Here is a 15,244-nt window from a genome sequence, read left to right on the forward strand (position 1 = left end):
GATGATCTATGCTCTGGATATATCATCAGCATCTGATCGGCGGGGATCCGACACCCGGGACCCCTGCCGATCAGCTGTTTGAGAAGGCCTGAGCTTAGCCCCGCCCAGGCCAGTTGATACAAGTCGTGACGTCACTCGGCCAGCGGTAAACAGTGAGAAAGCAGCGGCGCTGCTGGAGCCCCGCTGCCTTCCCAAACAGCTGATCGGCGGGGGTCCCGGGTGTCTGACCCCCGCCGATCAGATGCTAATGATCTATCCAGAGGATAGATCATCAGTTTAAACAAAGTGCAGAACCCCTTTAAGTAGAAATCCTACCAGTTTGATGATAATTTAGCTTAATTGTTTATGAGCTGTTAGGGAAGTAAAGATAAGGGCTACAGATGACAGAGCAATCTGTTATCAGAAAATGATATATTGTTGAAATAACGTTTTTATGTTTAAGAATGTTAAAGAATTTTTTATATATTTTTTTATACCGTATATTTAAAAATAAAAAATAAATCCTACAGTTTCCGCATTGGCCACTATGTCTAATAATTCTAATAAAGAAAATTTAGACTAGCACATTCATAGTCGCTGGTGCACATCCATAAAGCTAGCATGCAGAAAGCAAACCAAAAAAACTATGGCAGAACAGCATTACTCATACAAACAATAAAACTGGAATAAGGATTATTCTGAATTAAAGCTCTTTGCGCACTTTTCTTGTTTGCTTCATGTCTAATAATTGGCACCACCTCTTGGTTTGTACAGATCACTTTACTGCAGTTATCTACTTACCTGTCATTCTTATCCTGCCTGTAATTATATTAGTTATATTAATATTATCTCAGTGTATAGAGAAGTCAAGACCCACCATTCACAATGGGTGATTGTCATAGCATAGCTATTCTTTCCTTGTGCAGTGATTGTGGAACAGCACAAAACTCTGTCGTTCAATTACTGTAAAATTGCTTTTTAGTGATTGTGAATTATTTTATATATTAGAACCTGTAGTTTCACTGGCTTATTCTAGGCTGTATAGGAGCTGCAGAAAATCTGTATTCTGCGGCTGCAAACCCAGAACCTATGAACCAATACTTACTATATAAATAAACATGAGGTACTTTGTAAATATTTTTTTATCAAATTCATTTGTGTCCATCCATGACGGCAAGGCGACTTCTTTTGAATGGGAACCTGCGCTAAATGTTACCTCTCTTGGTGACAACCGAGCTCCAATGAATTTAGGGAAGGCTACCTCTATGAGTAAAATAATCATTAAAATACAGACACATACCCACATGAAACCAGGTGTCATACTGTAAAATACATAAATTATGAAAGGGGAACAAAGACCACAGTGTAAAGCAATGTAATAAGCTTAATAAATATGATGGTATTTTTACTGATAATGTTTTGTGGTGGTATATTTTTTGGAGTGGATGTACATATACAGGTCCTTCTCAAAAAATTTGCATATTGTGATAAAGTTCATTATTTTCTGTAATGTACTGATAAACATTAGACTTTCATATATTTTAGATTCATTACACACCAACTGGAGTAGTTCAAGCCTTTTATTGTTTTAATATTGATGATTTTGGCATACAGCTCATGAAAACCCAAATTTCCTATCTAAAAAAATTAGCATATTTCATCGGACCAATAAAAGAAAAGGGTTTTTAATGCAAAAAAAGTCAGCCTTCAAATAATTATGTTCAGTTATGCACTCAATACTTGGTCGGGAATCCTTTTGCAGAAATGACTGCTTCAATGCGGCGTGGCATGGAGGCAATCAGCCCGTGGCACTGCTGAGGTGTTATGGAGGCCCAGGATGCTTCGATAGCGGCCTTAAGCTCATCCAGAGTGTTGGGTCTTGCGTCTCTCAACTTTCTCTTCCCAATATCCCACAGATTCTCTATGGGGTTCAGGTCAGGAGAGTTGGCAGGCCAATTGAGCACAGTAATACCATGGTCAGTAAACCATTTACCTGTGGTTTTGGCACTGTGAGCAGGTGCCAGGTCGTGCTGAAAAATGAAATCTTCATCTCCATAAAGCTTTTCAGCAGATGGAAGCATGAAGTGCTCCAAAATCTCCTGATAGCTAGCTGCATTGACCCTGCCCTTGATAAAACACAGTACACCAGCAGCTGACATGGCACCCCAGACCATCACTGACTGTGGGTACTTGACACTGGACTTCAGGCATTTTGGCATTTCCCTCTCCCCAGTCTTCCTCCAGACTCTGGCACCTTGATTTTCGAATGACATGCAAAATTTGCTTTCATCCGAAAAAAGTACTTTGGACCACTGAGCAACAGTCCAGTGCTGCTTCTCTGTAGCCCAGGTCAGGCGCTTCTGCCGCTGTTTCTGGTTCAAAAGTGGCTTGACCTGGGGAATGTGGCACCTGTAGCCCATTTCCTGCACACGCCTGTACACGGTGGCTCTGGATGTTTCTACTCCAGACTCAGTCCACTGCTTCCGCAGGTCCCCCAGGTCTGGAATCGGTCCTTCTCCACAATCTTCCTCAGGGTCCGGTCACCTCTTCTCGTTGTGCAGCGTTTTCTGCCACACTTTTTCCTTCCCACAGACTTCCCACTGAGGTGCCTTGATACAGCACTCTGGGAACAGCCTATTCGTTCAGAAATTTCTTTCTGTGTCTTACCCTCTTGCTTGAGGGTGTCAATGATGGCCTTCTGGACAGCAGTCAGGTCGGCAGTCTTACCCATGATTGCGGTTTTGAGTAATGAACCAGGCTGGGAGTTTTTAAAAGCCTCAGGAATCTTTTGCAGGTGTTTAGAGTTAATTAGTTGATTCAGATGATTAGGTTAATAGCTCGTTTAGAGAACCTTTTCATGATATGCTAATTTTTTTAGGAATTTTGGGTTTTCATGAGCTGTATGCCAAAATCATCAATATTAAAACAATAAAAGGCTTGAACTACTTCAGTTGGTGTGTAATGAATCTAAAATATATGAAAGTCTAATGTTTATCAGTACATTACAGAAAATAATGAACTTTATCACAATATGCTAATTTTTTTAGAAGGACCTGTAGTGATAGCACGAATTTGTATTGTTTTGGTGTATTTGTATTTAGGTGTATTCTGCTACACTAATTTAAAATGGGAAAGATGGGGTTAGTCAGGAGTATAAGAACAAAATGAAGATAGCCAAACCTCTGAATGCACACTGCAAAGAGAAAAAACAAGGTTACTCAGCACATCCTAATATTTTGCAGCATTTAGTTTAGCAGGGTATATTGCTTTTTAGAAGCTTGACAGACAACCCTAACAGGTTAGCCAAGTGACATCCACCTGAATTCTGAATGAAAATTTTAAATAAGTATACCATATTTTTAACCTCATAAGATGTAGGTTTTAGGGCACTTTCACACTAGTGGCAGGACGGATCCGACAGGCTGTTCACCCTGTCGGATACGTCCTGCAGCTGTTTCGTCGTGCCGCTGGACTGCCGCTCCGTCCCCATTGACTATAATAGGGACTAGGGGGCTGAGCTGCGGCGCAGCACAAAAGTGCGCAGTGAGAGGCCACCGGACTAAAAAGTCGGACATGCAGTACTTTTAGTCCGGCGTCCTCTCACCGTGCACTGCCGTGCTGTGCCAGAGCTCCGCCCCCTGTCATCATTATAGTCAATGAGGATGGAGCTGCAGTCCGGCGGCAGGACGGATCCGACAGGGTGAACAGCCTGTCGGATCCATCCTACCACTAGTGTGAAAGTAGCCTTAGAGGAGGAACATAAAACAAAATTATTTTATTTTATCAGACACCCAATGTTAATCAATCATCAGTAAGATAAGGATGGAGGTTTAATGAGTGTTTATAATGTCACATAGCAGAAATAAGGAGTCTGTCTGCTCCCAACTGATGGAAAAGAGAGAAAATACACAGACTGCAACTACAGCATCACAGCTATGTACACAAAAAAAGACTCCATATTTTTAATAAAGATAAATTGAAAAGTAAAATGCAATCATTTAAAAAAAAATGCCCCCAAAGGTGTACATAGCCTTTAAATGGGTTGTCCGGGTTCAGAGCTGAACACGGACATTCCTCCATTTTCACCCAGGCAGCCCCCCTGACTTGAGCATCAGAGCAGGGCAAAGGCATTTTTGGAGATCCGGTGACATACCGGGCTCTCCGTGGGGCTGCCAGGAAGCCCGGTGACGTCACCGGCACTGATGGGTGGGATTTAGCGCTGCCCTAGCCATTAAAATGCAGCATCAGTCTGTGATCATCAGTCCTGGGCAGCTCCAATTCCTAAATGAATTTTATCTGCTAATGCAAAAATATTAGAAAAGCATTATTATTTAAGCATATCTAGTGTAGAGCTGAAGAGCAGGCCACTTGTTGCACTTGTACATTACCTAAATGTGTTTTCATTTTTATTGACATCACTATGAAATGTTAATCTGTTTATAACGGGCCATATTTCCAATTTTTGTAATAATTACTAGTTAACCTTATTGCTTTTCTCTGCCAGGTTCCACTGTGTTTGCAGAGATTCAAGGAGTCATTGATGCTTGTATAAAGATGACTGGGATGCCTGATCTTACACTGTCCTTCATGGTAAAAATAAATCAAAAGTGAAAACGTTCCAAGAGTATTCGTGTGAAGGTTTAGTTGGGTATACATATACTGTACTTCAAAAGAAAAGAAGGTTTCTACACAAACATAGTAGAGGATTCTTTATTGTAAGAGCAGTTAAATTACTAATAGGGTTCAAGAGGGGTCTGGATGTATTTCTGCAGTGTAATAATATTACAAGTTATAGTTATTAAGATTTCTGGAGAGGTCGTTGATCCTGGGAATTATTCTGATTGCCGGATTGGAGTCGGGAAGGATTTTTTTCCCCCCTTGTCACAGTCGTTACCTCTGGCTGTGAACTTCTGTCTATGCTCTTGCTGCAGCTCCAGTTCCTGTGTGTTTGTGGTTCTTTATGGGTTAACTCCCCTGTATGCCTATTAGGAGTTAATCCTCTGTCTGCTCCATAGGTGTGGCCTCTCTGCTGCACCCATGGAACCTGTATATAAGGCCTCATGCACACGGCCGTGTTCCGCGGCCCAGAGCGGACCGTGGAAACCCGGCCGGGATTCCTCCTGACAGCATGAGCGCACAGCATCATTGGTTGCTATGACGCCAAGCGCTTCATGCAGCCGCTGCTGTACAGTAATACACTAGTATAGTGTATTACTGTACAGGAGCGGCTGCATGAAGCGCACGGCGTCATAGCAACCAATGACACCGTGCGCTCATGCTTTCAGGAGGAATCCCGGCCGGGTTTCCGCGGAACACGGCCGTGTGCATGAGGCCTAAGGCTGAGGTTTCCTCAGTTCTGGGTCTGCTCTCCTGGTGTGTGTTGTCTTGTCCTGCTCCTAGTTTGTACTCACTCTCCCATGCTGCTGACCCATGGGATCCGTGTCTGTCCGTGCTCCTGTGGGTTTCCTACTTGTTCACTGTTGTCTTCTTTCCTGTGTTTCTGTTATCTGTTCTGCCAGTTTTGTTTGAGTCACCTTGTGTGTTTTTCATTTCTCTGTTCAGCAAGCCCTTGCTGCAGAGTGCTATGGGCAAGGCCACGCAGTATACCACTGGTGGAGCTAGTCCTTCTCTGTTCATTGCTACTCCTGTTCCTTTGCGTGAACTCCTGCTTCTGTTTTTAATTGCCTGCTTGTATCTGCCTGTTTATGTTTGCCTATGTACCGTCGGTACCTTCTGGTACCTGTTGTCCGTTTGCTCCTGTTGTCACTGTCTAGTTCACTCTCCAGAGTGGACCCTGGCAACTCCCTGCGGCAAAGCCTAACCCTACCATCTGGGGCCCTAGTGAATACCAGGAGTTGCTTAGTCACGCCCCTCTGGAGTATTACTAGACAGTGGCGCAGTGGGGGTTTTCCTCCCACTTTGCGGACGGTACATAGAGCTCTCAATTTCTCTGTGTTTTCCTCTTTTGATTCTGTTTGTGCAATAAACCCTGTGTCTGTACCTGATTTCTGTTTGTTTATTGCTTGACGACGCAGGAGGTTTCTCCTGGGACCTCCGAACTCGTGACACCCCTTAAATGAGGAAAGTTGGCTTCAACCTCATGGCATATTTTGCCATCCTCTGGATCAACTTGCAGGTTAACAGACTGAACTGGATGGACACATGTCTTGATACATATGAAAGGTGGAATCTGATTGGTGGCTATGGGCCAGTTCTAGTTTACACCAGTTTGATAAATGCCCCCCTTGGTTCGTATGTTAGTAAATAGTGGAATATAGCATCCAATGTGCAAATTATTTGGGTCTTAGCATTGTGGCAGATGTAGAACCAAAAAAGAAAGCCTCACTACTATGATACCGTAGGGTAGGGCAAACGGAAAACCAACCGTATAAACCTAAAAATGTTGCTAAACAAACAACCAAAGAATGCCCAATGTATTCAAAAATATATACTTTATTTTATCATTTAATAGATCATGATTATACAGATATAAAAGATAAAAAGTTTTGAAAAAAATCAGCAATAGACCCGGATACTGCAGTCCCCCGGCCAGTGTCTCTGTAGCCCGCCAAAAAGGTGGAACACATGTCAGGTGTATGTATAGTATGCAGTGGGGTGATTCACAGAGAAGTGGTAAATAGTACTAACCACTGAAATAATACCTGTGATCATCACTCCAATGCATAGCCACTAGACGAGTATGTCTATGTTGGATCCTTTATGATACACAAATGGCAGCAAAAGTAAAGTAATATCTATCTATCTGAAGTGCTCAAGGGAACAGGTCCCCATACATCAAGCCATCTAATACAGGTTATAACCAAAGCTCGCCTGTGGACATCTGGTGGGAAACTATAACATACTGTGAGACATAATGGAGGGCAGAAACAGCAGGCACAAGAACAGGCTGAAAACCCTGACACGCGTTTCGCCTCAGCTTCGTCAGGAGGTTGGGGCAGATGTGCTTAGGAAGCCAAGTGGCATGTCACTTAGTTAGCACGACTGCCTCTATGTTACATAGTAACATAGTTTATAAGGCCGAAAAAAGACATCTGTCCATCCTGTTCAGGCCTGTTATCCTGCAAGTTGATCCAAAGGAAGGCAAAAAAAAACAGTGAGAAGCCAATTTTCCCCAACTCCAATCAGACAATCAGAATAACACCCTGGATCAACAACCCATCTCTAGTAACTATAACCTGTAATATTATTACACTCCAGAAATACATCCAGGTCCCTCTTGAACTCTTCTAATAAACTCACCATCACCACCTCCTCAGGCAGAGAGTTCCATAGTCTCACTGGTCTTACCGTAAAAAATCCTCTTCTACGTTTGTGTACAAACCTTCTTTTATCCAGACGCAGAGGTTGTCCCCTTGTCACAGTCCTGGGGATAAATAGATGACTGGAGAGATCTCTGTATTGACCAGTGATATATTTAAATAGTTATTAGATCTCCCCTCAGTCATCTTTATTTCTACAGTGAATAACCCTAATTTTGATCATCTTTCAGGGTACTGTAGTCCCCCCATTCCAGTTATTTAGTAGCCCTCCTCTGAACCCTCTCCAGCGGTGCTATGTCTGCCTGGTTCACAGGAGACCAGAACTTTGCACAGTACTCCATGTGTGGTCTGACTAGTGATTTGTAAAGTGGTTGGACTATGTTCTCATCACGGGTAGCTATGCCTGACACTGGTTTCTACAGCTTAGTTTGCTGTTCACTAAAATTCCTAGGTCCTTTATCTGTCAGTGTTACCCAGTGTTACCCAGTTTTCTATGTCAGTGTTACCCAGTGTTTTACCATTTAGTATGTACAGGTGACTTCAATTATTCCTACCCTTGTGCATAACCTTACATTTGTCAGTGTTAAACCTCATCTGCCACTTCTCTGTCCAAGCCTCCAATCTATCCAGATCCCGCTGTAGCAGTATACTGTCCTCTTCTGTATTAATTACTTTACACAGTTTAGTATAATCTGCAAAAATTGATATTTTACTGTGCAAGCCTTCTACAAGATCATTAATAAATACAGTTGCAAGAAAAAGTATGTGAACCCTTTGGAATTATATGGATTTCTGCACAAATTGGTCATAAAATGTGATCTGATCTTCATCTAAGGGTGCTTTCACATTTGCGTCAGGACGGATTCAGCAGGCTGTTCACCCTGTCGAGTCCTGTCCTCATTCTGAGCTTTGAAATCTAGCAGGCAGTTCTATCAGTTATTGACAGCTGTCAGTGTACACAGTCATAGAGGGAAGGCTGACAATCCTTGATAGGACCACCTCCCTCCCTCACTGTGCTCTTGCAGTCATCTTTACAGGACGGCCACTCCTAGGGAGAGTAGTAGCAGTGTTGAACTTTCTCCATTTATAGACAATTTGTCTTACCGTGGACTGATGAACAGTAAGGCTTTTGGAGATACTTTTTTAACCCTTTCCAGCTTTATGTAAGTCAACAATTCTTAATCATAGGTCTTCTGAGAGCTCTTTTGTGCGAGGCATCATTCACATCAGGCAATGCTTCTTGTGAAAAGCAAACCCAGAACTGGTGTGTGTTTTTTTTTTTTTTTTTTTAATAGGGCAGGGCAGCTGTAACCAACACCTCCAATCTCATCTCATTGATTGGACTCCAGTTGGCTGACACCTCACTCCAATTAGCTCTTAGAGATGTCATTCGTCTAGGGGTTCAAATACTTTTTCCACCTGCACAGTACTGTGAATGTTTACATGGTATGTTCAATAAAAAACATGTTAACATTTAATTTTTTGTGTGTTTATTAGTTTATGCAGACTGTGATTGTCTATTGTTGTGACTTGGATAAAGATCAGATCACATTTTATGACCAATTTGTGCAGGAATCCATATCATTCCAAAGGGTTTGCATACTTTTTCTTGCAACTGTATATTGAAGAGAATAGGGCCCAATACTGACCCCTGAGGTAGTCCGCTAGTGAGAGTGACCCAATCTGAGTAGTGTACCATTAATAACAACCCTCTGTTTTCTATTACTGAACCAGTTACTTACCCACATACAGCAATTTTTCCCAGTCCAAGCATTCTAGTTTTATATACTAACCTTTCATGCGGTACAGTGTCAAATGTTTTGGAGAAGTCCAGATATACGACATCCATTTATTCAGCGCTGTCAAGTCTAGAACTTACCTCCTCATAGAAACTGATTAAATTAGTTTGACATGACCGATCCCTCATGAAGACCTGCTGATATGGCGTTATTTGCTTATTTTCATCGATGTACTCCAAGATAGCATCTCTTAGAAAATCCTCAAACAGTGTACCAACGACAGATGTTAAACTTACCGGCCTAAAGTTTCCGGGCTCTGTTTTTGGACCCTTTTTAAATATTGGCACCACATTTGCTATGTGCCAATCCTGTGGTACACTCCCACAGTATAGAGTCCTTAAATATCAGAAATAAGGGTTTGGCTATGACATTAGTTAATTCTCTTAGGATACAGGGGTGTATACCATCTGGTCCTGGCGATTTGTCTATTTTAATCTTTTTAAGACACCACTGTACTTCTTCCTGGGTCAGACAGGGCACTTTTAATGGGGAATTTACATTCTGCATTTCATCTGACAGTGAATACAGTGGAGAAAAAAAAGATGTAATAGCTTTCCTTTCTTCTCATTGCTCTCTGCAACTCCCCCCCTCATTACTTTGTAGAGGGCTGACACCTTCAGATTTAACTTTTTACCATTTATATAATTGAAGAACATTGTAGGGTTAGTTTTGCTTTCTTTGGCAATTAATCTCTCGGTCTCTAGTTTGGTTGCTTTTATTTGTTTTTTACATATTCTATTTTTTTCTTTATAGTTTTTCAGTGCTTCCTCGCTACACTAATTTTTGTCCAGTTCTATTTATCCACATAGGTTTTTTTCTTGTCCCTTAACCTTTGTTTCCCATATGGTATGTTCCTCTCACAATTAGATTTTAGGATGCTTTTAAAAATATCCAATTTTGTGCTGTATTTTTATTTTTGAGGACTTTGTCCCATTTACAGTAGTTGGGCCTATAGTGGTATTTTTGTTCCTCCCTGAAGAAATACTCTTTTGAATGATAATTGGAAGGTTATTACTTTATGGTCACTATTTCCCAGGTGTCCCATAACCTGCACATCTGTTGTTCTGTCAGGTCTATTGGTTAATACTAAGTCCAGTATGGCTGTCTCTCTAGTCGGGTCCTGAACCAGTTGGGAAAGGTAATTGTCTTTCGTTATTGCAAAGAACCTGTTTTCTTTATGAGATATACAGGTTTCAGTTTCCCTGTCTATATCTGTGTAGTTGAAGTCCCCCATAATAACAACCTTGTTATGATATGCCGCCTTGTCTATCTCGTTTAGTAGTAGATTTTCTGTGGACTTTGGTATATTAGGTGGTTTATAATCAACTCCCATTAGTATTTTATTATTGTTTTTGCCTCCATGTATTTCTACCCGCAGTGACTCCACATCTCCCTCACTTATATCTTCTCGGACTGTGGGCTTTAGACAAGACTTTACATAAAGGCAGACCCCTCACCCTCTCCGGTTTTGGCGATCCTTTCTAAACAGACTGTAACCCTGTACATTAACTGCCCAGTCATAGCTATCATCTAGCCATGTCTTAGTTATTCCCACTATATCATAGTCCTCCTCACACATCACTAATTCCAGTTCCCCAGTTTTATTAGTCAGGCTTCTGGCATTAATATACATACATTTTAGAGGTTTATGTATATATTTTTTTTACCCTACACTTTTCCTTCTGAACTGTTCTAGTCCCTCCTTCCAGTCCCATTACCTTGCCCCCAGTCTCTATCTGCACTATCTTCCCATCCTATAACGTAATTACCCTCTACCCAGTCCCTAGTTTAAACACTCCTCAAACCTTGTATCCATCTTCTCCCCCAACAAAGCTGCCCCTTCCCCATTGAGGTGCAGCCCCTCCCTACGATAAAGCCTTTAGCCAACAGAGAAGTCGGCCCAGTTCTCCAGGAACCAAAACCCCTCCTCCCTATCCCAGTTCTTGAGCCACTTGTTAACCTCCCTAATCTCCCGCTGCCTTTCTTGTGTGGCTCGTGGTACAGGTAGTATTTCGGAAAACACTACCTTTTGAGGTCCTTGCCCTAAGCTTGTGACCTAAATCCATAAAATAATTTTTAAGGACACTCCACCTTCCTCTAACTTTGTCATTGGTTCCAATATGGACCATGACTGCTGCATCTATTTCAGCCCCTCCCAGTAATCTGTCAACCCGATCCACAATGTGTCGAACTCGAGCGCCAGGAATACAACACACCGTTCAACGATCCCGGTCTTTGTGACAGATCGCCCTATCTTGTACCCCTAATAATTGAGTCTCCCACTACCAGCACCTGTCTGCCCTGCTCTCCTGGTCCCCTGCTTACTGGAGCTGACATTCCTCTGACTGGCAGAGGAAGTGTCTTGCTGCATCCTTGCTATCCCTGAACTGACACTCCCTTTATCTGCCAACCTTGAAAATTGTTGGTGCGTGTCAGATCTGGGCTATTACTCCCTGGCACTCTTTCCTCTACCCCACTTTCTAACTGTTATCCAGCTAGAGGTGAAAAATAGCCAGCAGCACTCCAAATCAATTCAAAAGTTGATGATTTATTGGACCCAAAACCAGGCGACGTTTCAACAGCTTGTTGCTGTCTTTATCAAGCACAGTGCACATGTGTTACAGACACACTTTAAATAAGGGCATCAATCGAAAATAGATTAACATCAATTGAACATAATACAGTGAATATACAGTGAACGAACAATACATGTGATCATAAAAAATACATATAACAAATTGGCCTCATTTGGCCAAAATAATACATCAAACTAAAACTACATTAATTCCACATCACAGTGATCACTGACACTTATTATGTTATATTCCATATAAATCACGATATGTGGAATTAATGTAGTTTTAGTTTGATGTATTATTTTGGCCAAATGAGGCCAATTTGTTATATGTATTTTTTATGATCACATGTATTGTTCGTTCACTGTATATTCACTGTATTATGTTCAATTGATGTTAATCTATTTTCGATTGATGCCCTTATTTAAAGTGTGTCTGTAACACATGTGCACTGTGCTTGATAAAGACAGCAACAAGCTGTTGAAACGTCGCCTGGTTTTGGGTCCAATAAATCATCAACTTTTGAATTGATTTGGAGTGCTGCTGGCTATTTTTCACTTCTAGTACATTGGACCAAGGTGCTGGTCCACACTGGCCGGACGTGCACCCCCTGCTTATACAGTGTGCTGCTTCCTCACTTTCTTCAAATTGTTATCCAGCTACCTACCTCATTTTCCTGAGCCTCCTCGCTACCACCCTTCTCTGCATCTACCTCATAGAGTTTGTACAAAAAAAGAGCAAGGATTTAACAAGGTAAAAAAATCTCATTTTATTCAATATAAATCACGTGATCATTACAGGTGAGACTCAAAAGGGACAGAACATGGAGACGGGGCCACAAAAGGGCTCTACAATGTGGAGAATCACAATGGGGGATAATGTGACCATATACAGCAGGTAACAGACAATTAACAGAAGCTGTGAATATTGGAGTAGTTGCGGGTGCAATTGCTGTTCCCTAGTGTTGAACAACTACCTGACTCTTATTCACAGCATCCAAACAATGGATGCTGTAGGGTATACTAGGACGGTGCAATACTACTCATAAAGATGGCATATAACAATAACTGCAACCCACTAGTCCCACCCTAATCCAGATACCATGTTACCTAGCCATGTTGCTGCTGAAAAGTAGTGACACGGTTCCCCCACTGCTTCAACCTCGACACGTGTTTCGCCACATAGGCTTCGTCAGGAGGTTACCTGCTGTATATGGTCACATTATCCCCCATTGTGATTCTCCACATTGTAGAGCCCTTTTGTGGCCCCTGTCACCATGTTCTGTCCCTTTTGAGTCTCACCTGTAATGATCATGTGATTTATATTGAATAAAATTAGATTTTTTTACCTTGTTAAATCCTTGCTCTTTTTTTTGTACAAGTTGTAGTAGGTTGGGGAGTGAGGTTCGGTTTTTGGGTTATTGTAGGCTCTGTCTACCCCATAGAGTGCCTGCTTAGTGAGCAGCAAACTCTTTTCCAAATTGTCAACGCTTCTCAGTGTTGAAACTCACCCGGTTAGATACACTATGTGCGATTCCAAACGGGTAATTTGCTCACATTTTGAACAAAGATATGCACCCTCAAACAGCTGTTCTAGGACTGCATACATTAGACCAGGCATGCTCAACCTGTGGCCCTCCAGCTGTTGCAAAACTACAACTCCCAGCATGCCCGAACGGTCTACAACTATCGGCCTACAGCAGGGCATTGTGGGAGTTTAGTTTTGCAACAGCTGGAGGGCCGCAGGTTGAGCATCCCTGCATTAGACAATATGTGTGCATTGGACTGCATTGTCAATAATGGAACACAAACTGCATGGGGATTATGCAAAAAAAGAGAAAAAATACAATATGGTTCAGTGATAAGAAACTAACTTACTGTAGTCCCCTCCTAAAGTCCCTGAATCTCAAGTCACGTAATCTAAAGTCACACACTTAATACAAACGCACACTTGAACTAAAACATCGAACGCTCACAAACTCTCGTTGTTTGTCTGCTTGTATAAGTGCAGCTCTCAAACCAGACAGCTTTTTTCCTCTGGATTCCTTTGTTCTAGAAATTGAAGGGGCCACAGCAGTGGGTTCTTGTGGTATGCCGCCAATGTGTTTGCTGAGATAACCTTTTAAACTTGTGTCTCATTGCCAAACTTCTGATTATTAGAAATGGATACCACTGGTTGGGTCGGCTCATAATTTGGGGTATCCTAACAATCAGCCATGCTAAGGATAGCAGATGTAGTGACACACCTTGAGGTTACAGGGCATACTTCATGGGGTGCAAATAATACAAGTTAAAAACCACTGGTCTATAGAATCAGGTTGCAGAATAGTTTGAGAAAAGCACATCGCAAATGTTTGTGATTGCTGATTATAGGTGATCTAAATAAACAGTTAAAGGAGTATTCCATTCTCTTTTGAAGGGAACCTGTCACATTGAACAAGTTGTCTGAGCTGAAGGCAGCACGTTATAGAGCAGGAAGAGATGAGCAGACTGATTATATAGTTATGTGGGAAAATATTCAATAAAACCTGTATTTTATTCATTTAAATTCCTGCTCATTCTCTGCTTTGAAGTGAGGGAGGTGGTCCTATCAAGAATTGTCAGCCTTCCCTCTATGACTGTGTACACTGACAGCTGTCAATCACTGATAGAACTGCCTGCTAGATTTCAAAGCTCAGAATGAGCAGGAATTTAAATGAATGAAATACAGGTTTTTGTGAATATTTTCCTACAAACTATATATCAATCTGATCAGCTCCTTCTGCTCTATAACATGCTGCCTGCAGATTACACTGCACTTTCATGGTGACTGGTTACTTTAAGGGCCACACAAGACTGTGGTCAGTGCATACAGAGGTGCATTGTCTTTCATAATAATAAAAAATATGCTACTAAAAATTTGTTGTGCATTGCTGCCCATGTATTTCTATAACATTTATTCTGTAATGCCTGATAAAATTTGAAGCAAGTCCTATAACAGTTTATTTTAGGAAGATTTAGATATATATCTCTATTAGCAACACTAATGACTAGAGTTGGAAACTTGTCTGCACCTTGAACAGAAGCCCTGAAATCCAAACACAGGCAGAGAACTTGATCTTAATTTCAAGCATCTGGGGAATTTTAGTACCACATAGAAGTAATGTCTAGTAATGTTCTCTCATTATTCACAGAATCCGAGGCTTCTGGATGATGTCAGCTTCCACCCATGTGTGCGATTCAAGCGCTGGGAATCTGAAAGAGTTCTGTCCTTCATTCCCCCTGATGGTAACTTCCGGTTGATGTCATATCGTGTAAGCTCACAAAAGTAGGTACCTGACCTGAGAAATTAGTTGGAGGGAAGTCACTAAAGCTCTGATTTCACTGATATTCACTCTCATTGATATAACCACTGGTTTAAACAATCAATCCTGTGCTCCTTGCTATCATTTGACAAAGGTTAGCTGGAGCATTACTTTAAGATGTCAGTTATCAGGACAAGTTATGTCCATATTCCCAGTTAGGGAACATGGAGGTTGTAGAGCTGGGTTTCCTGCTTGGAACGTTTGACTGGCCCTGCAGGGTAAATAATTGGCTTCTCTGCTAGTAATGGCTGATCACTGAGGGTGAGC

General features: G+C 41.7%; 1 protein-coding gene across 1 annotated transcript in view; it reads left to right on the top strand.

The window, feature by feature from the left end:
• AP3M1 (adaptor related protein complex 3 subunit mu 1) overlaps positions 1-15,244 on the top strand; it is a 51,178-nt gene that overhangs the window by 24,541 nt on the left and 11,393 nt on the right. Inside the window, exons 5-6 of the mRNA XM_044298226.1 lie at positions 4,484-4,569; positions 14,807-14,940. Of these exons, the coding sequence (XP_044154161.1) occupies positions 4,484-4,569; positions 14,807-14,940 (220 nt within the window). The remainder of the gene's footprint in view (positions 1-4,483; positions 4,570-14,806; positions 14,941-15,244) is intronic.

The sequence above is a fragment of the Bufo gargarizans genome, chromosome 6 (assembly GCF_014858855.1).
Source record: "Bufo gargarizans isolate SCDJY-AF-19 chromosome 6, ASM1485885v1, whole genome shotgun sequence".
NCBI lineage: Eukaryota > Metazoa > Chordata > Amphibia > Anura > Bufonidae > Bufo > Bufo gargarizans.